This window comes from Phaseolus vulgaris, chromosome 9 (assembly GCF_051622355.1).
Source record: "Phaseolus vulgaris cultivar YP4 chromosome 9, ASM5162235v1, whole genome shotgun sequence".
In the NCBI taxonomy this organism is placed as follows: Eukaryota; Viridiplantae; Streptophyta; class Magnoliopsida; order Fabales; family Fabaceae; genus Phaseolus; species Phaseolus vulgaris.
In genome coordinates, this window is record NC_143506.1 from 14477444 (window position 1) to 14501148 (window position 23705).

At 34.1% G+C, this 23705-nt stretch overlaps 1 protein-coding gene across 20 annotated transcripts; it reads right to left on the minus strand.

The window, feature by feature from the left end:
• Window positions 1-1358: 1358 nt before the first annotated feature.
• On the minus strand, window positions 1359-23651 carry LOC137823123 (calcium-transporting ATPase 3, endoplasmic reticulum-type). Of its 20 annotated transcripts, XM_090294905.1 has the most exons (28): window positions 23336-23651; window positions 22434-22523; window positions 22249-22321; window positions 21796-21934; window positions 21650-21719; window positions 21496-21573; window positions 21204-21248; window positions 20284-20405; window positions 20126-20198; window positions 19959-20020; window positions 19770-19861; window positions 15507-16253; window positions 15310-15367; window positions 14924-15025; window positions 14698-14759; window positions 7884-8028; window positions 7120-7227; window positions 6424-6576; window positions 6232-6336; window positions 4951-5104; window positions 4035-4291; window positions 3874-3935; window positions 3685-3776; window positions 3158-3281; window positions 2995-3076; window positions 2851-2899; window positions 1809-1903; window positions 1359-1693 (listed from the first exon to the last, which is right to left on the minus strand). In XM_090294905.1, the coding sequence occupies exons 12-21, from the start codon at window positions 15659-15661 to the stop codon at window positions 4281-4283; spliced, it is 1053 nt and encodes a 350-aa protein (XP_090151031.1). In that variant the 5' UTR covers window positions 15662-16253; window positions 19770-19861; window positions 19959-20020; window positions 20126-20198; window positions 20284-20405; window positions 21204-21248; window positions 21496-21573; window positions 21650-21719; window positions 21796-21934; window positions 22249-22321; window positions 22434-22523; window positions 23336-23651; the 3' UTR covers window positions 1359-1693; window positions 1809-1903; window positions 2851-2899; window positions 2995-3076; window positions 3158-3281; window positions 3685-3776; window positions 3874-3935; window positions 4035-4280. The 20 variants fall into 20 exon arrangements, with proteins under 20 accessions (XP_090151031.1, XP_090151039.1, XP_090151042.1 ...); XM_090294913.1 differs by lacking the exons at window positions 14698-14759; window positions 14924-15025; window positions 15310-15367; ... (10 more) ...; window positions 22434-22523; window positions 23336-23651 and adding exons at window positions 8484-8542; window positions 8707-8896; window positions 9169-9223; ... (8 more) ...; window positions 12617-12708; window positions 12806-12870; XM_090294916.1 differs by lacking the exons at window positions 14698-14759; window positions 14924-15025; window positions 15310-15367; ... (10 more) ...; window positions 22434-22523; window positions 23336-23651 and adding exons at window positions 8484-8542; window positions 8707-8896; window positions 9169-9223; ... (8 more) ...; window positions 12617-12708; window positions 12806-12870.
• Window positions 23652-23705: the final 54 nt, after the last annotated feature.

Genomic DNA, 23705 nt, shown 5'->3' on the forward strand with positions numbered 1-23705 from the left:
CATTTACGGATAAAAATATCCAGAATTGCTCGTTGCTTACGGATAAAAATATCCGGAACTGATCGTTGCTTACGGATAAAAATATCCAGAAGCCACAGTTGTGCCTACGGATAAAAATATCCGGAAGCCAACCACAGTTGTGCCTACGGATAAAAATATCCAGAAGCCAGCCACAGTTGTGCCTACGGATAAAAATATCCGGACCCAACTATATTCCGGATAAAAATATCTGTAAATCAAAACAAACTTACGGATAAAAATATCCGGACCCCAAACTCCCTTACGGATAAAAATATCCGCACCTCTCAAAAGTCACTTGCGGATAAAAATATCCGCAACTCTCACTCACTTATGGATAAAAATATCCAGAAGCATGACGTACCTTCGAATCTGGTGCTCTGCCTACGATAATGGAGGTCACGGTGGGTGCAGAAGAATGGAGAAGAACGTCGCTCACGGTGGTTGGACAACAAACTTGTTCACGGTGGCTGCACAACACGGTGGCTTACGGTGGCTGCGGCAGGCACAATGGAATGGAAGAAGAGAAGAATAGGGTTAGTGCAGGTGATTGGGTGCATATCACAATTATAGTTTTCAGAATTTCATTAAGGGTATATTCATCTTTTACTATTAAATGATTGGGTGCCAGTTAGAATGTGTTGGGTGCAGGGAGAATGTGCCGGAAAGCAATGCATAAAGAATGGTTATTTTGGGTGGTATTGAGTGTAGGTATGGTACAATTTTAGAAGCGTAGAAGGTTGGTTCCCTTGGGACAGACAGCACAAAAGAAAACATGTTGGGTGGTGATAAACAATACCATATTAATATTATTTCACTTCTTTAGGATAATTCTGATATACTTCGTTTAAAGAATCTCATTAGTTCACCACTGTATTATTTTGTTCTTCCAATTCCAACAACTATGCCATAAACTTCTCTTTATATATGTATATTATGTCTATGTGTTTATTTTCCTTTTTCTTTAAATGGGTCCCTTTGAGCACCGAGGAAAATATCTAAATAATCTGAAACAACTGAGAGAATACATTTTAATCTGTCATCAAGTGGAGAGTGTATAAGAAACCTTTTTCACATAACATATATAGTTTTCCCCACAAGTCCCCACTTCTTTTTTATTACAGAAATGTTGCTTTTTCTCTATTAAACACATTGTTAGTCTATCATACAATTATACACAATATAATTAATCATCCAAGACATATATTTTAAATATACTCCTAACTGTAAAATTAAGATAGAAAAAGTGTGATGGGTGTGCCCTCACCACTTTATCAAGACTTTTTTCTTTCTTAGTACTTTCATCCTTATTCAGTTTGCATGAAAAACAAACCTCAAACTCAATATAAAAATCATTAATTAAAATGAAAGGCAAAACTTACAAGAATAGAATCCCCAATGAACTTCAATTCCTTCACAAACGACTGACAACATCAATACGGTTAATCCCTTCAAATGTGGATTATACTAAAAAAATATACTACTGTAAAAAATCAGGCCATTAACACTCAATCTTTCAGAGACCAAACACAAAATAAAAATGAAATGTCAAGCACAAAAGGACATACAATTCTGATCTATCGACAAGAATTACATGTTCAAAGATTGTTTAAGCTCTTTTATCTTCTGCTGGGTCATCTCGCCTCTTGAAAAATCAAAAACCTTCACTCAAAAGCTGTAAATACATTTTTTAGGTTAGTAATTTAGATCAGGTCAGAATCTAAGAAATTCAAGAGATTCACAAAACTCTAAGAATAGTATGCATGCAAGTTGAGAAAGTTAAAAAGCACCTGTCGAGGTCATCTGAATTCGGAGGGAAGTAATAAAGTAGCCTCTGAACCAAAAGGATAGCAGCATTTGGCCCCGCATCAAATGTACAAGCTACCTGCAAGTCAAAACTACATAAATATTTAAAAAGAAATATACAGACCTGTATAAATTTGTTTGTTTACGTGTGCCGGTGTACACAAAATTGGAGATAGGAAGTAGTTCTCTTTCCATTTGTTTCCTTGCAAGTAAAGATGAAAAGCAAGAAAGGAACCTCCGAAGAAGTCAAGAACACTGGTGTTTTGAAGCATGATCAGAAATTTGATCGAGTAGGCCATTTCAAAAACTTTGTAAAACAAGTAGGTCAAATTTCAGCACTCCCATAAACCAAATTGTTTTGTTCTTTAAAAATATTTCAGGAGTGAAATGCCCTTATCTTGAAGCCTTATGATGGGATTGTCTTAATGGCTTCCATCTGGTGCTCAGCTCACAGTTATACAAGGAAGTTTTTATCTCTCACAAGCAAAGAGACGATAGCCTGAACTTTGACTCAAACACAAATAAGATTTCAAGAAAACAACAATAGGAAAGCCAAATGAACCCAAATGTACTAAAAAATGCGAAAGAGGGATTGAAAAAAGTGGAAAAAGTCGAAACTCCTCAACTCATACGCACACCTGCCCAAAGATATAAGCATTTGGAGGCTAGGCTTGATGAAATGAATAGGAGTGGTGAGGGTTCTGGTAGTGATCCGCAGAAGTATGAAGCACCAGTTCCTTCGGGCGAGGGCCAAAAGCCACCAGTAGGGGAAGGCCCTAAACCCTACATCAGGTCAAGTAATTCCCTATCGGAAATATTGCCACCGTGTATCTCATGCTTCTTGTTTCTCCGAATCAGTTCCTTCCTAGTGTAAGTCAATAAACGCCATCAAGAGAGGGAAGAGCCTTGACTTTCGGCTAGGCCGGTCTCATCATTCATGCAGCCAAAAGCTCCAGGAAGCATTTTTTAATCACATAGTAGATTATTATAAAGAAATCTCTGATACTTCAAGACATCACAATTTACCTTCATGAGAGAGTTGTGGATTCACTCCACTACATCTTCTTCCGACGATCTGTAAGCATGGGAACCACAATATAACTAGTTAATAAAAAACGAGCAATCGTGCGCGTCTAGGTAGGCAAATCGGCAAATAGACAAGTAACATACCCTCTGGACAAAATTTGAGTCAAGCAAAAATCTCCTAATTCTTTAGCTTATAAGCTCCAGTCACGACGAACAATGTCAAGACCTTCACGTTCAATGACCTGCACCGTTCAATAACCTTCCGAAAATTTTGGTAATGAAAAATAACAAGATATCATAAACATACCTCATACGGGATGCCGTCTTTAAACGACAACTTTACAGCTGCATACCTTTTTGTTCTTGAGAAGCAGCATCCTTTTATAGAAACAATCAAGATCAATTTCCAAGCATTTATATTTCTTATTGACCTGATGACAAATTAAAGCTGAAAACAAATATCACGAGAAGATAGACGACAAAAGAAAAGGAAGGAAAACCGCCATTTATTCTTGAAATATGGAAACATTCCAGAATTATCTGTACTTGCACACAGTGCAAAATAAACATGCTAAGAATATGTTGCAGTAGTGTCCAACTAAAACAACCTAAGCATCTGGTTAATGACAGAAAACAGAAGAAAGTGTAAACGCATATTCATATTATCTTTTAAAACAACTCTAAGAAAATAATCTTCAAAATATATTTTATCGGAGAGATAACTAGGCCGAAAAACACCATTTGTAACTCTGAAACACCACGTTGCACAATATAAGAAAAGAGGAAATAATATGCAAATCTAAACCATCAACAATTAAGAGAGTCAAATCTTACCTCTTGAATAACTTTTACAGCAATTTTTTAGCTTCCTCAATATCATCAAGTCCACTGTAAATCATTATTGAATCAGTATCGGCATAGATCACCTATAGAGCAAAAAACATTGCAAAAGTTAAGAACTAACATTCGCAACCAGTTACATCAAACAAATATAATTCTTAAGATGAAGGTACTACAGATAACCTCTAAATTCAATTCAAGGCATTCTGAACTAAATCAACAGTACTCTGCAGTATTTCCCTTCCCTGTATGGCCAACAGACGTGCAAATGCAGATGTGAGCATTTGAAAATATGTTTCAGAAGAGTATAGTAATCAACGCCAAATGAGCAAGTATATTCTTACCTGTAAAGTAATGAGCTCAGGCAACGGCTTAGCCTATAATCTTGAACTGGAAAATCCAAGGCACCCATGCATAGTGCATATCACACCATTACATTTAACACAGAAGGAACATCGGCATTAATTTTTGGAGGATGAAAGAAAAGAAGAAAAAGGCACACCTGTTTGCGGTAAGCTTAAGTGCTTGCTGCTGAATATCTAGTTGCGGAATTCTAATAGGATCAGCTTTTTCATTCTTCATCCATGACTTTACCTTCCTCCTATCGACAAGATTTTTCAGCACCCAGTGCGACAAACACACACAATTATACACGCATCTAAACTCTCTATAGTACAGTTGAGAAAATGAAAATAGCCTTGTACATTAATAGTCATATAATTTTTTAAATATATTGATAATTCGCATGAGAAACAGACTTGCCACTTTTACTTACGTCACAAGGCAACCAAATATTCTAGGATCTTTATTGTGCCCATGTGCAAAAACTAAGTTGCGTTTGTATAAGGAATTCTCAGACAATATTATTTTTCTTTTGAGGAAATCTAAAATGAATTGTTATAAATTGCTGTTTCGAAATAAATATGCTTTGTAGGTGAAATAAACAGCCATGTTTTGCTTTACGTTACTTGCAGTGATTTTCTTTTACGGGTTTTGTACCCCATTAGGTAATAGCAAAGGATATATCATATCACTAGTGATCACTGATCAAATCGTATTTGGATGCAGAAAATTATAGACTATGATGGTTGAAATCACAGAAAAAAGTACATAAAAGAGAGCAAAATTGAATAGAAAGCACATACAGTTTTTGTACAGGGCAAAGTTGTGCTTCAAAGAAGGGTTTAATTAAATGCAATCATTTCTCACGCAAATATTTGCAAAGTAAAACAACATGGATATCCACCACAAAGCACATACCGACTTCGCACATACCATCATCGTTGCACAGAATGGTAGCACATCTAGGTAGTATACTTTCTGGAGTACCTTTCGAGAACAAAATATGCATCTGGTTCCGGCTGCAAAGCACACTCATCATTTTCCGATCTCGAGAAAACTCCAAAGCATGTATCTGCAAAGCATCACGTGTGAAAATATGCAAAGCATCACGTGTGAAAATAAATATACATAGCTCAATATGCAAAAAAACAACCAATAGTAGATATATCCATTAAATTTCTTATGTTGGATGAAGTGGCCGTCTCATCCTTGGTTTATGGCTGCATTAACCTAATATAGCTAAGTTTGTTATATTTTGTGTCAATATTAACTGTTTTTTTTATCAGCAATAAATAAATAAAATTAAGAGGGATACTTCAGGGGTATCCCAACCCGTATACATAAACCACATAGTTACTCCCCCTTATGGCTTAGGGGAGACAACCATTGTGTGGCATAACCTGCTTAAAAAAAAAACTGTAACCACAGAACAACAAACCAATTTGCACAATCATCACAGAGGACCTACACGATTATGACAGCAACCAAAATAATTGCTGCACAAAAACAGCACTACATTCTACACCTTGGCATCCAAACACCGCTACACCACCTTGGCCTCACCTACATCCTCACCTGCATCCACAACCTATACTTCCTACCTTTCTCCTTTATACCATTACGCTTCACAAATTGACCTCCTCGCCTCACTTTATCAACTAATATACTGGTCAACAAAGAGAGCAACAAAGAATGACCAGCAAAAGACCACCAAACAACATAGAGTCATCTACTTATAACTCCAGCTCTACGTAACCTCACCATCCATCTCCAGCACCTAAAATTTTTGCCATTCCAACCAGCAGCCACACAAGCCTTTATGTTCATAGCCATCCACTTCAAACCAGCCAGGAGCATGATGTAGCACTAGGTTATGCGCCACACTTCCACACTAACAGCAGGACAGTGTCTTGCACTCACTGCACGACAGCAACGCTCAACTGCTCTAATCTGTTTTTGTACACTCACTTGCACTCAATATTAACTGTAACATTTCAATTCATTGTTTACAACACAGTTCTTTGATAACATTATATATTCCCTTTTCTTTAAATGAAAACATCTGCTGTATGATCAATAGGCATGGAAATTTTTTCAAAAAACCTACTGCAATTTTTAAACATCCAAGTTTCCTAAAATATGTTAATGGACAAAGATAAATAGAAAATAGGGTTGAGAAAGAAACTTCCTAAATCTCACCTTTTTGAATTGTTCCTCCCAATAATGGTTACAGTAAGAAGCACGTTCATGCTTAGTCAGCATATTCAAGGCTGATGGCATAGAATTGAAACCAGGTAGACCAACCTACAAATAACACATGATCAAAGTATACTGAAGTAATGATGGAGGTTCAAACACAGGAGGAGACACAAGAAGGGAAAAAATACACACCTTTTCTGCCAAGACACGTAGTGCCACTTCAGTTGACTCACCAATTTTTTCATAATTCTCTTTATCAGGATTATACTGCAGGGTTGATTCATTGCAAAGAACAGAACACATTGCCATGTGAAGAAGACAAGGCAATTCAGCAGAAAAGTCAAGCTGCAAAACAAGAAATTGCCACATTGTTTTTGACTATAACAAAATTGCATACACCAGCGCATACACTCATTCGAATATCGTTAAACTATCCATTATAAGTTTATATTTTGACAATAAACATACAAAACCATCTCCGCTGCTAAATCATTGCCACAATCAGAGTTCTAGTACAGGGCAAAGTTGTGCTTCAAGGAAGGGTTTAATTAAATGCAATCATTTCTCACGTAAATATTTGCAAAGTAAAACAGCATGGATATATCCACCACAAAGCACATACCGACTTCGCACACTATCCATATATCCATGAATATTTTAATTCAATGCAATCATTTCTCATGTAAATATTTGCAAAGTAAAATAGCATGGATATCCACCACAAAGCATATACCGACTTTGCACACTATCCATAGATCCAAGAATATTGTTTTGGGACTTAGTTAAGGTTCCTTCCTTAAATTATCAGTAATTTACTTAGCCTTAACTGTGATGCGTGTTTTTTGCTTGTGCGTAAATGCAAAAGCACGATAATTAAAATAGTCATACCTGCATCCCTGTACTGTCAAATATTATGCCTTCAGGTGCATATGTTGTTCTGCTGACACTGTATTCAGAAACAACAGGGCCACGATTTGCAGATTCAACAACACATACCTGTGCAACAAAGCATAGGATTCGGTAAAGGAAATTGCTAAAAGTCATTCATAAGCCTTCAGGAAAAAATGTCAAGCAAAAATAAAAGTATTCCGTAAATTGAAACGTATAGTGGAAGCTTCATAAGATTAGGACACACTTTTAGAATTACTTTGTTTGCATTGCAACATGTAACAAAATTAATAAAAATTGAATTTGCACGATGAAACATACACTGGAAAGCAATGTGCATAACAATTTTGTATCATCCTGAACCTAACAACAATAATATGACAGGACTGAAAGATGAACATCATAAGCATTTTATAAATGAAAAATGGGGAAGGGGGGAAGAGAAGAGCATAACAGTTCATAAACGGAATACTACTCAGACCTTGAACATCTAGAAAGAAGCATATTTTCTCACAAACTCTATTAATATCACATATATAAAATTCCTGAATAAAAAGAGAGGTTAAAACATAATAGCAATGAGGTTATTATTGATTCAAAATGTCTCATCTAAAACACAACCAAAATATAAGCATAAATTAATCAGGACAGAGTTCAATGAGGATGGCACAAACCAATGCGACCCTTGTGGCAACACGAGAACTCACAAAAAGGACAAATGAGTAAATTTTAATTTCACTGTTTCAATGTCAAGCAGAACTCACCTTCGCAACTGACATCATATTAGTAGTTAGGGTCCCAGTTTTGTCACTGCAAATAACAGTTGTGCAGCCCAATGTCTCTACCGATGGCAGGGAGCGAACAATGGCATTCAACCTAGCCATACTCTTTGTTCCAAGAGCCAAACACCTATTATAAAAGAAAATCAATCAAAACAAAATAGGAAAAAGAAAAACACCTATAACAAAATAGGAACAAGTTTAAAAAATGAGATTGGATTAACATGTTGGTTTGTTATAAGCAATTTTGAATTGTTTAACAATTAGATATCCATGAATGCCATCGACACTTAAAAGTCTCAAATACCTATAACAATAGTTTTCACCTTTGATTGCATGAACAGGGGTAAAGGATCAATCAGTAACAAACATTTTTTATATGTAAATGATTCAGAGGAGAAAGAAAAGTTAGAATACTATCATCATATACAAGAAGCACCCAGGAAAACGATTCATCGTATAGTGTGAAAACATTGACAACAAGCACTTTCGGAGTTTGAACTTCTGCAGACCCTTATATTGTGTTTGCACACGTGTAAGAGATTTTGAATAGATTTTAAATTTGAATTTACCTTAGGTGCCCACCTGCATACAAAATAAGGCTCAACGCTCTCTGTATTGTTGGAACCAGAAACATGGGAACCCTGAAGGAAAACAAGACTTCTAAAAGGATCAAATATTGCTTTCATACCAACTTTACAACCAAAGAACATAGCATAAAGATAGTAATTCTAAATCACTAATAACCCGTTTGAACAAAGATTAACAACAAATGAACCGAAAAAATTTTAAGTTGAAAAAGACATACCAATTTTCTGACAAAGAAAACAAGATCATCATCTTGGCGTCCCCTTGACTCCTTGCCACAGACGAAATACAAATCAAATACATCGTGCCAAAACCTCATATCCATTTTGATATCAGAAGCATCTTGCTCCTCAACTACCGTTTTCCCTATTAAGTTGGAGTGCTTCTTCACCATGCTCAACAATTCATACCTTAGAAACACAAATTAAACAAACTAATAGTTACAATTTACCGAAAAGAAAAAAGAAATTGATGCAGGACAGTATTAGTAGCGCATCCAAAACATCAAAAGAAGAAAGTCGGGAAAAAGAATAATGCACGATGCAACATCGTGAAAGCGAAGAAGAACACAAACGTGATCGTGAAATTAAATTCAACATCTAAATTAAAGAAGCAACGCCCAATAGGTATAATAAATGATACTCAGTCCATAAATAAAGATCGGATTGACATTTCTAGTTACCTCCTATTACCAAATAGCGAAAGAAGAGCCAATCACTAACAACGGCTTCATTCACCTATACATTCAAAGAGAAATAAATAAAAAATAAGAGGGAGATTGGGAAGGTTGTCTATTTATTTATTAATGAAATAGAAGGTCCACTAATGAATTATTAATACGGCACCTTTCTAGGCTTAGCCCTCATCACATCAGAGTCTTGTTTATTGAAGCCAATAGCAGTGGCAGGCAATCCTCTTCACTGGAACAAAAATGAAAATCATATTTTTGTGCAATTACCATCGAAGAGACACTGTAATCATATAAAAGCACATTAGTGACCAACTACCGGCTACAAAACCAGTATCCAGGGGCATAGAAGACATGCTCAATAAAAAATCTAGAATTTACACAGGTTTAAAATATGAATAAAATGCAGCATAGAATAGAATGAACATTTAGAGATCATCAAAAAAAATATTGTATAACTCACAGGGGCAAGGGTATCCGGTATTCCAAGCACTGCAGCCACAAATATACAAACTACTTTCGCCAATATTAGAAGAAATCATGTATCGAATAAACTGTTTTGTATTATTGTATATAGCCCTTCCCTCTGCCACAGCCTAAAGAGAAACATATAATAAATTACATGGGGAAAATTATTTTCAACTCAAGAGGGGAGGAAAGTAACAATAAGAAGAAAAATTGAGTGGAAATTGATATATGCTATCATACCGCAACAATAGAGGCAAAGTTGTCATCAGCCAGCACCATGTCTGACAATTAACAAATTGTTGATTATTGACTAGACAAGAAAAAGATATAGGAGAAAAGCATAGACAGACGATGACACCTTAGACGCAGCCGTTCCTGAACCCATAGCAATTTCTATATCAGCCTTCTTCAGTGCAGGTGCATCATTAACTCCATCACCCGTCATTGCAACCTAAATTACTGACATTGTAAATTTCGACAAATTTGAAAGAAATTCTTCTGAATAGTTGCATAAACAATAACATCCATGATTCTAAGGTTACAATAAATTACAAAATAGAGGACTTAGAGGGAGAGGGGTTAAATAGTACTTTATCAGGAACCTAGTAGAGTTTGCCTAGCACTAATGATATCGAAAATGAACATCAACACAGTCAATCCAATACAATTAATGTCTGTTAGGGTATGCTTTTCCATAAGAACTTATAGGAAAAGAAAACAAGCAAAGATGAAGTAAACTTTTCCAAAAGCAAAAATTAGCTTATACTCCCTCGGTTCCTTTTTAGTTTATTTTATCTATTTTGTTTAAATTTCAAGATAACAAATTTTTCCCCAAGTATACCCTTAATATAATTAATATGGAGAGAGGAAAATTAGTTATAATAACATAGAGAAAAAAATGTAATGATACATATATGTACATTGGAATAAGAAAACTGAAAGGAGTATAATAGGTAATTCACTTAAATTAAAATTGCATTAAAAATAGAAAAATTAAATGCTTTGTTTGGGTGAAAAAACCTTAAACACTATTATAAAAGAACAGGGGTAGTATGTGAGTTAAAAATAATCTTTTAGAAGCTATATGAGAGTTTTTACAAATTAGCTTCCAGAAAAACTTATTTTAAGTTTTTTTTTTTTTTTCTCTCTCAAAAGTGATATTTTATATTATATTTTAAGCTGACTTTTTTGAATGCTTAAAAAACCAAATTTAAGAGCACTTCAAGTGTTAAGTGTTTTCTATATATAATACAGATGTAAGGAGTGCTATTAGCATGGTCTGACTCCTAAAGCAGGAGTATCATGATGTTCCATCATATTCTTTTTCAAACTTCCCGCAGCACACTTGTTTTTGGTAAAACGACCAGTTTACAGCAGCTAAGAGGAATTCAAGCAACCAAACATTCTAGGACCTTTATTGTGCCCATGTGCAAAAACTAAGTTGCGTTTGTATAAGGAATTCTCAGACAATATTACTTCTTTTGAGGCAATCTAAAATGAATTGTTATAAATTGCTGTTTCGAAATAAATATGCTTTGTAGGTGAAATAAACAGCCATGGCTTGCCCTCACTGTGCTATTGCTTTTGCTTTACCTTACTTGCAGTGATTATCTTTTACGGGTTTTGTACCCCATAAGGTAATAGCAGAGGATATATCATATCACTAGTGATCACTGATCAAATCGTATTTGGATGCAGAAAATTATAGACTATGATGGTTGAAATCACAGAAAAAAGTACATAAAAGAGAGCAAAATTGAATAGAAAGCACATACAGCTTTTGGTTTCACTGGAGAAACATCTTCGACACTGTTGCCTACCAAGGTCTCGAACTTTGGAGAAGTCCCTGTTCAAGAAAGGAAATACTATACCAACACAAACGTTGTTGTAAAACTATTAACCTAAAAACCAATTCAAAATCTAAGGTTCGTCTATCATACAATTATACACAAAATATAATTAATCATCCAAGACATATATTTTAAAAATACTCCTAACTTGTAAAACTAAGATAGAAAATCATCTTGATTTAGTCATGGGTGTGCACCCTCACCACTCTATCAAGACAATTTTCATTCTTAGTACTTTCATCCTTATTCAGTTTGAATGAAAAACAAACCTCAAACAAGACATCACAATTTACCTTCACGAGAGAGTTGTGGATTCACTCCACTACATCTTCTTCGGACGATCTGTAAGCGTGGGAACCACAATATAACTAGTTAATAAAAAACGAGCAATCGTGCGTCTAGGAAGGCAAATCGGCAAAAAGGCAAGGAACATACCCTCCGGACAAAATTTGAGTCAACCAAAAATCTCCTAATTCTTTCGCTTATAAGCTCCAGCCACAACGAACAATGTCAAGACCTTCACGTTCAATGACCTGCACCGTTCAATAACCATCCGAAAATTTTGGTAATGAAAAATAACAAGATATCATAAACATACCTCATACGGGATGCCGTCTTTAAACGACAACTATACAGCTGCATACCCTTTTGTTCTTGAGAAGCATCATCCTTTTATAGAAACAATCAAGATCAATTTCCAAGCATTTATATTTCTTATTGACCTGATGACAAATTAAAGCAGAAAACAAATATCACGAGAAGATAGACGACAAAAGAAAAGGAAAGAAAACCGCCATTTATTCTTGAAATATGGAAACATTCCAGAATTGTCTGTACTTGCACACAGTACAGACTAAACATGCTAAGAATATGTTGCAGTAGTGTCCAACTAAAACAACCTAAGCAACTGGTTAATGACAGAAAACAGAAGAAAGTGTAAACGCATATTCATATTATCTTTTGAAACAACTCTAAGAAAAGAATCTTCAAATATATTTTATCGGAGAGATAACAAGGCCGAAAAACACCATTTGTAGCTCTGAAACACCATGTTGCACAATATAAGAAAAGAGGAAATAATATGCAAATCTAAACCATCAACAATTAAGAGAGTCAAATCTTACCTCTTGAATAACTTTTACAGCAATTTTTTAGCTTCCTCAGCATCATCGAGCCCACTGTAAATCATTACTGAATCAGTATCGCCACAGATCACCTATAGAGCAAAAAACATTGCAAAAGTTAAGAACTAACATTTGCAACCAGTTACATCAAACAAATATAATTCTTAAGATGAAGGTACTACAGATAACCTCCTCTAAATTCAAGGCATTCTGAACTAAATCAACAGTACTCCGCAGTATTTCCCTTCCCTGTATGGCCAACAGACGTGCGTGCAAATGCAGATGTGAGCATTTGAAAATATGTTTCAGAAGAGTATAGTAATCAATGGTAACGCCGAATGAGCAAGTATATTCTTACCTGTAAAGTAATGAGCTCAGGCAACGGCTTAGCCTAAAATCTTGAACTGGAAAATCCAAGGCACCCATGCATACTGCATATCACACCATTACATTTAACACAGAAGGAACATCGGCATTAATATTTGGAGGATGAAAGAAAAGAAGAAAAAGGCACACCTGTTTGCAGTAAGCTTAAGTGCTTGCTGCTGAATACCTAGTTGCGGAATTCTAATAGGATCAGCTTTTTCATTCTTCATCCATGACTTTACCTTCCTCCTATCGACAAAATTTTTCAGCACCTAGTGCGACAAACACACACAATTATACACGCATCTAAACTCTCTATAGTACACGAGAGAAAATGAAAATAGCCTTGTACATTAATAGTCATATAATTTTTTAAATATATTGATAATTCGCATGAGAAACAGACTTGCCACTTTTACTTACGTCACAAGGCAACCAAACATTCTAGGACCTTTATTGTGCCCATGTGCAAAAACTAAGTTGCATTTGTATAAGGAATTCTCAGACAATATTATTTCTTTTGAGTCAATCTAAAATGAATTGTTATAAATTGCTGTTTCGAAATAAATATGCTTTGTAGGTGAAATAAACAGCCATGGCTTGCCCTCGCTGTGCTATTGCTTTTGCTTTACCTTACTTGCAGTGATTATCTTTTACGGGTTTTGTACCCCATAAGGAAATAGCAGAGGATAAAAATGCATTGGCTTAAAGTTTCACAGAAAGGGACCCCCTCCAAGTCCAAAATTATGAACAAATCCTTATTGACAAATAAATTTAAACTACAACACCAACAATAGGTTGACCATAGGAAAGAACAAAACAATCATAGTTGTAGACAATAGCATTCTCAAATCTATAGCCATTTCAAAGGGACAAAAATAGTTTAATGTAGAACTTGAATGAGATAAAATATACAATGATGTAATACATAAAAGCAAGCAAGTTTACTAAACTTGAGAGTTTACAACTTTTGATGTAATACTTTTGGGCTCTTCAACTTTAACTCAACTCAAATTAACACAAACTCAAACCTAGATTCTAATTAGGCTATATCTTACATTTTGAGTAAGGCCTAAACCAAAATTCTAACGCGGTATGAAAGTTTATCCTAATGGTTGTTATTAAACCAATTTCTATCATTCATTGTTAAATGGGTCATTGCAGGATCACCTGTACGGTAGATGTCCAGTCTTACAAATCTCATTGAGATGTTCAATCCTAAATGTGAGGAGTATGAGTCAAAGATCATATACTGACTAGTGATATGACTAAAATAGCATACATAAGTAAGCACAAGCTAATTTAAAGGCCAAAACCAAAATAAAAGAGGAACAAGTTTAAAAAATGAGATTGGATTAACATGTTGGTTTGTTATAAGCAATTTTGAATTGTTTAACAATTAGATATCCATGAATGCCATCGACACTTAAAAGTCTCAAACACCTATAACAATAGTTTTCACCTTTGATTGCATGAACAGGGGTAAAGGATCAATCAGTAACAAACATTTTTTAGATGTAAATGATTCAGAGGAGAAAGAAAAGTTAGAATACTATCATCATATACAAGAAGCACCCAGGAAAACGATTCATCGTATAGCGTATTGACAACAAGCACTTTCGGAGTTTGAACTTCTGCAGACCCTTATATTGTGTTTGCACACGTGTAAGAGATTTTGAATAGATTTTAAATTTGAATTTACCTTAGGTGCCCACCTGCATACAAAATAAGGCTCAACGCTCTCTGTTTTGTTGTTGGAACCAGAAACATGCGAACCCTGAAGGAAAACAAGACTTCTAAAAGGATCAAATATTGCTTTCATACCAACTTTACAACCAAAGAACATAGCATAAAGATAGTAATTCTAAATCACTAATAACCCGTTTGAACAAAGATTAACAACAAATGAACCGAAAAAATTTTAAGTTGAAAACGACATACCAATTTTCTGACAAAGAAAACAAGATCATCATCTTGGCGTCCCCTTGACTCCTTGCCAAGACATACAACTATATGCTGATAAACAAGACAAACAACTATATGCTGATAAACACAAAAGTTATGTAATTATGAAAAGAACATGAGAATTAAAGTGACTTGGGAGATAAAAAACTTAAGAAAAACAATCACAAGGATAAAACACTACTAGTTAGTAATTACAGCTAATGTGCCATACAATTATATGCAGAGAAACAGAAAAGTTATGTGATTATGACAAGAACATTAAAGTGACCTTGGAACATAAGAAACTGAAAAAGAAAATCACAGGGATAAAACATTACTAGTTAGTAATTACAAATAAATTCTGATAAAGAAAGGAATCATACCACTTCATTCTGGTGCTGTAATGCTTCAACCAGGATCCTTTTATGAGAAGGCTCAACCCTAACATAAGTTAAACAACGCATGCAACTTTTACCATGAATTTATTACGTCAAAAAGGTTGAACAAAGACAAAAATTACTGTTTTATTCTGCAATCATCTAACCATCAAATATTAAAGAATAGATATAAAACAGTATACCTAGTAAAAAGTGCCATACGTTGCAATGCTATAGTTTGTTGTAGTGCTGGAAGTTCTTCAAACTCAGAAGCAGTGTAAGAATGCTGAGCAAAATCTATCAATTGATCAAAAGCACCTATCTTTCGGCAAAGTGACTCAGCAGTGGACTGATTCATGCAGTATTAAGTAATTTTAGACAAGATATATGGAATGTTGAAGAGAAACAAAAACAATAAAGTTGGCAGGAGATTGAAACCTTCTTGCTTTCCTCTCTCCGAGATTCACTTTTTATTTTAGTTAACTTTCACTCTGGGACTTCACTTCAATTAAAGAAAGTAACCAAAACTGTAACAATGCTATGTTAGAATATTCTAGTCTATAGAGACCGGTTTCCGCCCTCGGACACTAATGCCAGTTTTTGGCTCATTTTCTTAAACCTGGGTCTGACTGCTTGACTCATCAACCTTAAAGTCTTCCTCCATTAGGTCATCTTTCGGAGCCAAGCCTTCTGAAGAAAGCTCATAATAAAACTCCATTGAAGAGGTATGTCCCTTCTCCAACTTCTTGTGGTCTTTCCCAGCCTTACCTTCTGCTTTGGGTACTTCACCATCTGACCAACCTAATGGTTGCCTTCTCTGCTTCAGTTTGTATTTTCCTCTTCACTGAAGCCTTCTTCCTTAGCATCCTCCTTTTCTGGGTCCTTGTCAGCATCGATGATTTAAGTTATGTTGGACTCTCTCTTACAGCCTCCTTCTCAGATCTCGTTTTCTGTGCGACATGAACCCACTAGTTGGAAGACAATACCTATAGGGGGCTGGTAATTGAAATCCGAATAAGTTGGTCAAGTAAAAAGAACTCCCAGATTGTGAAACCCCTTGGAGTAAGGGTAGGGGGATGGGACTTGGTCCACTGTCTTGATGAAGATTGACTAACAACAAGAAATTACGTAAGTGATAGATAGAAAAATACGTTAATCTTGACAGTTTTCCATTTTGGAGAAAGCGGCATGCCCTATATGTAAGGAGCTCTCTAATCGCGCCTTGAAATGAGGCCGGAGAGTCGATAACCTGAGATCGCCTAAGATCGAATTGAACTGCCTTTTATTAAATGGAAATAGATAGATAGACACGGTGTGTAGTGATTTGTTGAATTGTAGTCAGTCTTTACTTAGTTATAGATGTCCCCCAACCCCACATGTCTTTCTTGATGGGTAAACCCAACCAGCGATTTACAACAAACAAGTCTTTCTTCATTTTTTTTAGAGCAAGAAAAGAAGCGGAATGTCCGGTAAATTATGTCGAATGAAGCTATTGGAATTATTGGAACAACACCTTTGCACCATCTATTCACTATTGAGTCTTTTTGTATTCGTGATCCTCACCCTACTCGGATTGTACGTGTGGAACACGGTGCAAAACCAACGCCACACCTACCACCTCTTGATTGCGATAACTGAAAATAGGGTGCCCTTCCGGTGGGAATGGAAGTGGAATAAGCACATACTTGATACTTTCCCTTCCCAAGCCCAACAACATGAAGCGACAAGAACATAAAATCGTGAATGAAAGAGCATGACGAGACTTTCTAAATTCGAGATGTTAGAAGGTGCAAAATCAATGGGTGTTGGAGCTGCTACAATTGCTTCAGCGGGAGCTGCTGTAGTTATTAGAAACGTATTTAGTTCATTAATTCATTTTGTGGCAAGAAATCAATCATTGGAAAAACAGTTATTCGGATATGCAATCCTGGTTTTTGCTCTAACTGAGGCTATTGTCTTGTTCGCATTAATGATGGTCTTTTTTATTCTCTTTGTTTTCTAAGTTTCTCCTTTTGAAAGGTATAGTCTCTCCTACCTGAAGAGGACGAGGCCCCCAGAAATAGGGGGAGGAGATAAATGAGAACCCTAAAATCCCTCATTAGGGAACACCGGGAATAACGGTTGAGAGAGCCGGGAATAACGGTTGACATAGAAGTCTCTCGCACGCAAGGAAATGCATTTCTGGTACTGGACAAGCTCTTAGGTAACAATCTCTTTCTTATTTATTCCTTTTTTCCCATGACGATTAGGAACTGGCAAATCAAAAAATTCACTTCGAATTTCGGACCTCAACATTTTGATGCTCATGGTGTTTCACGATTAGTATTGGAAATGAATGGAGAAGTGGTGGAACGTGCGGAACCACATATTTGGGGTTTTGAGATTTATGGTTTAGGATTTATGGTCTAAGGATTAAGGTTTAAGGTTTATGGTTTCGGGGTTATGGTTTTAGGGTTTGGGGTTTTAATTGATGATGTTGTGATTTTCGATCTCCGGTTGATATGAGTGATGTATTTACAAAAGAATACTAACAAAATATTTTGATGTCTAAATTAGTTATGATACAATATAGATAAATATAATAAATATTATTTAATAAATATTTTTGTTTTTGTTAATATGTTTATTTATAAGATTGTGATAAATATGACTTTATATTAAAATTAAAATAGGTTAACAAATTAATCTTCGAACTATATGTAGAATTTGATATCGTAATTACGTTAAATAAATATTTTGTGTGAAGATGTCTATAGAAATTATGTAGTTAACTCATTATATGGATATTCCCCCACATGTGGTATAGTAATAATTTCACTTAAAACAAAACAAAAAATCATGGAGTTCGTAGTTATTTCCTGTTCTAACGAATTCTCAAGTTTGGTTTTGAGAAAATGAGAGATTTTATGCTTCCACTGCTGAAATTATGCAACCTCTTGCTTTCAAGTTATTCAAAATCAACTTACACCTTACATACAAAATTTAAAATAAACACAAAAATTATACAGCACTAGACTTAGGACCCTTTTGTTTCAAATTTAAGAACTAAATTTAGTTTTTAAAAAATGAAAAGAAATTATTAAAAAAAATACTAATTCACTAATAAATAATCAGGTATTTTTTTTCTAACAACTAAATTATGACCCATATGATATTCAAGTGGAGGGAAAAAATCTCAATAGGTTTGTAGAGTAGTTTCTTTTTGTGATTTTGGTTATTGTTTTTTTATTAGTTTTTCCTTCAAGTTGAAGTGGTGAGGAAAAGAAAAAATTAAAGAAGGAATCTCCGTCGAGGTATGATGTGAGCCAATTGGCAGAGTAATCCATGGGAATAGCATGCTAAATTTACTCAGAAGAATATTGTAAGTTTTCTTTCGAAACATTTATTCTTTGTTTGGATTAGGGAGGACATGCGAGGGAGTGAATTTGAGATGATTTGAAAGGAAAGTTTGAAGAAAGTGAGGTTGTTTAGATTAAGGTAAATAAAGTAGAAAGTGTAGGAAAAATGTATGAAAGTTTATGAATGATATGATAGGTGAGATTAAAATTGTATATTTTTAATTAATAAAAATGTAAATTTACAAATTTACCCTTACATTTAAAAATTATTAAAAATAATAGTTTGATTTATTTATTTAAAAATTATAATTATTTTTAATTCAAATATTATTTTCATTGAAATATTATTTTTGATAATGTATTAGAACTATTTTTTTTAAAAATGCAATGATATAAAATTTGATAAAAAATATTTAAATATTTATAATTATAAATATTTGATAAAAAATATTTTTATACTAAATAACATTATTTTTTTATAATTAATATAATTATTATATAAATTTTTTTTTTATTATTAAAATATATATTTATAATTTACTATATATAATATGATTAATTATATTATTTTATAATAATAATTATTTTATAGTTTTAATTATATTTTTTATATTTGAATTATAATCCTATTTTAAATAAAAAATAATAATAATTTAAGTTTAAAATAAAGGTTAATTAAGTAAATTGAAAATAAAAAATTATATAAATATATATATATTTTTTTTTTCAGTTTTGCGAAAAAAAATTGAAATGTAAACCCCATGTTTTTTGTATGAATTAAAGTTTCGTTTTTCTTGTTTTATCTGGTAGACTAAACATTTGTATTCCCTTGCTAAACATTTGTTTTATCTGGTAGACTAAACATGCTAAGAATATTTGTCAGTAGTGTCCAACTAAAACAACCTAAGCAACTGGTTAATGACAGAAAACAGAAGAAAGTGTAAACGCATACTCATATTATCTTTTAAAACAACTCTAACAAAATAATCTTCAAATATATTTTATCGGAGAGGTAACTAGGCCGAAAAACACCATTTGTAACTCTGAAACACCATGTTGCACAATATAAGAAAAGAGGAAATAATATGCAAATCTAAACCATCAACAATTAAGAGAGTCAAATCTTACCTCTTGAATAACTTTTACAGCAATTTTTTAGCTTCCTCAATATCATCTAGCCCACTGTAAATCATTATTGAATCAGTATCGGCATAGATCACCTATAGAGCAAAAAACATTGCAAAAGTTAAGAACTAACATTCGCAACCAGTTACATCAAACAAATATAATTCTTAAGATGAAGGTACTACAGATAACCTCTAAATTCAATTCAAGGCATTCTGAACTAAATCAACAGTACTCTGCAGTATTTCCCTTCCCTGTATGGCCAACAGACGTGCAAACGCAGATGTGAGCATTTGAAAATATGTTTCAGAAGAGTATAGTAATCAATGGTAACGCCGAATGAGCAAGTGTATTCTTACCTGTAAAGTAATGAGCTCAGGCAACGGCTTAGCCTAAAATCTTGAACCGGAAAATCCAAGGCACCCGTGCATACTGCATATCACACCATTACATTTAACACAGAAGGAACATCGGCATTAATATTTGGAGGATGAAAGAAAAGAAGAAAAAGGCACACCTGTTTGCAGTAAGCTTAAGTGCTTGCTGCTGAATATCTAGTTGCGGAATTCTAATAGGATCAGCTTTTTCATTCTTCATCCATGACTTTACCTTCCTCCTATCCACAAGATTTTTCAGCACCTAGTGCGACAAACACACAATTATACACGCATCTAAACACTCTATAGCACAGGAGAGAAAATGAAAATAGCCTTGTACATTAATAGTCATATAAATTTTTTAAATATATTTATAATTCGCATGAGAAACAGACTTCCCACTTTTAATTACGTCACAAGGCAACCAAATATTCTAGGACCTTTATTGTGCCCAGGTGCAAAAACTGAGTTGCGTTTGTATAAGGAATTCTCAGACAATATTATTTCTTTTGAGGCAATCTAATTGGTGTCGATAAATACAACCGACCATCTGTTGGGGAACAAAAACAATAACGATGAAAATTTCTGCTTAAAAGTGCTGCTTAGTTTCTCCATGAATGAAAGACCTAGAGAGTAGAGACTACTGACATGACAAGGGGAAACACAATGCTTTCTCTGCAGCTAAGGCAAGCAAGAACTAATATACTCAGTTAATGGAAGGTAAGAGGAGCACTCTATATTGATTAGCTGCAGTGAGTATTTTATTAGATTTTTTATATTACAAAATGGTTGCGTTTGTAGAAGATCCATTGACACAATTTAAGAAAGCAAGACTAGAAACAGTTAGCATTTCCCAAGAAAGAAGGAAAATGAGCTTGCCAGATGAGTAGTGGTTAAAGATGTACTACATTGTACATGTATGTTGGTGCATTTGTTCAAAATAAGTATATTTAATAAAAAAATTATAAATTTTAAATTAAATGTAACATTTACCAAAAATGAGAAAAAGAGTATTCACAAAATAACCTTATAAACAATAGACAGAAGAAATGAAACTTGCCTTGTAAAAGGACATGAAGAAAAGTGCCAGATTCTGTATAAATGCCTACACAAAAGAAAATAAAGGTTCAGTCAAATACTTCACAAGCAAATTAAGGATCTTGTTTCAACAACGACTCATTTATTCCTCAGTTGAACCCTTTGTATATAATATGCCTCAGGAATATCTGAAGTTGGTGGTAGTATACTCTACATTAAACATGACAATGTCCAAAATCAATAAAACAAATAAATTCCATCTAATCAAATGATTAAGAATGCAGTATATTTTACAAAAAGGGAGATCAAGACACCTGTAACTGGCCCATGAATATGTTATACATCTTGACATACTGCACATCATAGTAATTTCCAAATTGAAGGGATGCCACCTGCAATAATAAATAGTGAATAATTGATGTTGAAAATCTCATGGAAAAGTGTAAGGCAATTAAGGGAGGAATATACTTCAGCTCAACATTGCAGTGTTAGGTTTCCTACATGCTGGGAGTGGGAAAAATTTTAGAAGTGTCTCATGCTGGTGAGGTACATAAAACACATTTCAGTTTAAGAAATCCTCAATCAAGTACATTGCAACTGAGAACTTCACCTACCAATGGTGATTCAAATATATAACCCAAGGGAATCCATCATAAAAAGGCATGCAATGTAGACAGAGTCGCACGTATGAATTCAGTCCTTTGGGAGGCTGATAACACATACAAGCATAGCTCATGAATGACTTGAAATTCACTGCAAAAAACAGTGTAAATATTAGCAATGAATAGACTTCATACATTGTAAATCTAGAAAAATCACATCCAATCACTTAATACATAACTAGCCGAAGAGCTATCCTAGTTTGTAAAGATATCTCAGAAATACATTTCATCTAAATCTGATTTGCAATATGAAAAGAGTCAGAGTCAGATAAAGCAGGGCATATTCACAAACTATCGCCTTAGTTAACCAGAAAATGTAAACCACAAAATATGTTGAGTAAGTATAAACATTCCATACGTGAAAGGTGACTAAAAACGTAATAACTTACTAAAGTGATTTATTACCACAGCATCAAAAGTAGAGTCAAAATCATCAATTGCAAAACATATCTGGATAAGCAGGAGTCGTTTCCATTTCCTATACTCATCAAGGACAGTGTAATTGTTAATAAAAGTATAAAGTATCCAAAAACAATAGTATTCATTCTTTTAAATATCAATATATAAAAGAAAAAGGTAGGTATACTTGCCTTTTTAGAGTCCAATAGAAAATTTACACGACTTGGGGATGCATAAAGCATAAACAGTCTTCACAATCTGAGAAATTACAAAGGGTGACACTGCGAAATCAGAGGATATTATGTGTATTTTTACATTTAGAGTTTTAGACATTTTAAACTTCCAACATACCACTGTTAGGCATTTAGTATTGAGAATAAAAATGCATTGGCTTGAAGTTTCACAGAAAGGGACCCTCCAAGTCCAAAATTATGAACAAATCCTTATTGACAAACAAATTTAAACTACAACACCAACAATAGGTTGACCATAGGAAAGAACAAAACAATCATAGTTGTAGACAATAGCATTCTCAAATCTATATCCATTTCAAAGGGACAAAAATAGTTTAATGTAGAACTTGAATGAGATAAAATATACAATGATGCAATACATAAAAGCAAGCAAGGTTACTAAACTTGAGAGTTTACATGAAGTCATGGGAACTCTGTAAACTCGTAATAATTTACTTCATATGAATTTTCTATTATACAAATAACATACTAATTCAACATTTCAATACCATAATTAAGCAAAATAAGTCCACAATACTAAATACATAAATTCATACAAATATTACAAAACATAAATTGTTAAGATGAGGATGGACTTGGATCGCCATCAGTTGAACTTGATCCAACCACACCTTTAATTGCTCCCTAATTTCAATTATCAATTACAAAATTAAGAAAACATATTAAATTTTCTATAATTAAAAATCAAAACTGAAAAACACCAATTGAGCAGAGAAGAGCAATTAAAATTTACAAAAAATTATTTTATATAGCTTAATAACCATGAGCAGAGAAGAGCAAATCAGAACTGCAAGAGGAAAGAACTGTGTGCACAAAGAACAGCAAGGAGAGAGAATCACAAGTGTACAGAAATGCAACCAGAACTACAAGCGAAGAGAACAGCAAGCAGAGAGAAACACAACCAAAGAGCACAGCACACCACCACACAGCGAAACAGTGGTGAGTTTGGCGTGACCACATAAGAGAATGACATGAAGTGAACCCTAATCCACGAGGTGAAGGAGAAGAGGAACCTCATCGCAGTGAGATTTTTTATTTCTGCACAAGAAATGACGATCATTGGCGATGTTTTGGGTTAAAAAAGAAAACCCCTCTAGTCTCGCCAACTTGTATCAAGCTTCTACGAATTTTGTGACCAAAATTATATATTATGACCTAAAATTAATGGTTTTTGTCATTTATCATCATCATCATTATTTGAAACGAAAT

Excerpts from the sequence above, each read along its gene's own strand:
- LOC137823123 (XM_090294905.1), bottom strand. The coding sequence starts at position 15,661 with ATGAATCAGTCCACTGCTGAGTCACTTTGCCGAAAGATAGGTGCTTTT. Across the intron at positions 15,026-15,309 it reads TACAGCACCAGAATGAAGTG|CATATAGTTGTTTGTCTTGT; the intron begins GTATGATTCCTT and ends TGTGTTTATCAG. Across the intron at positions 7,228-7,883 it reads ATATGATGTCAGTTGCGAAG|GTATGTGTTGTTGAATCTGC; the intron begins GTGAGTTCTGCT and ends TTTGTTGCACAG.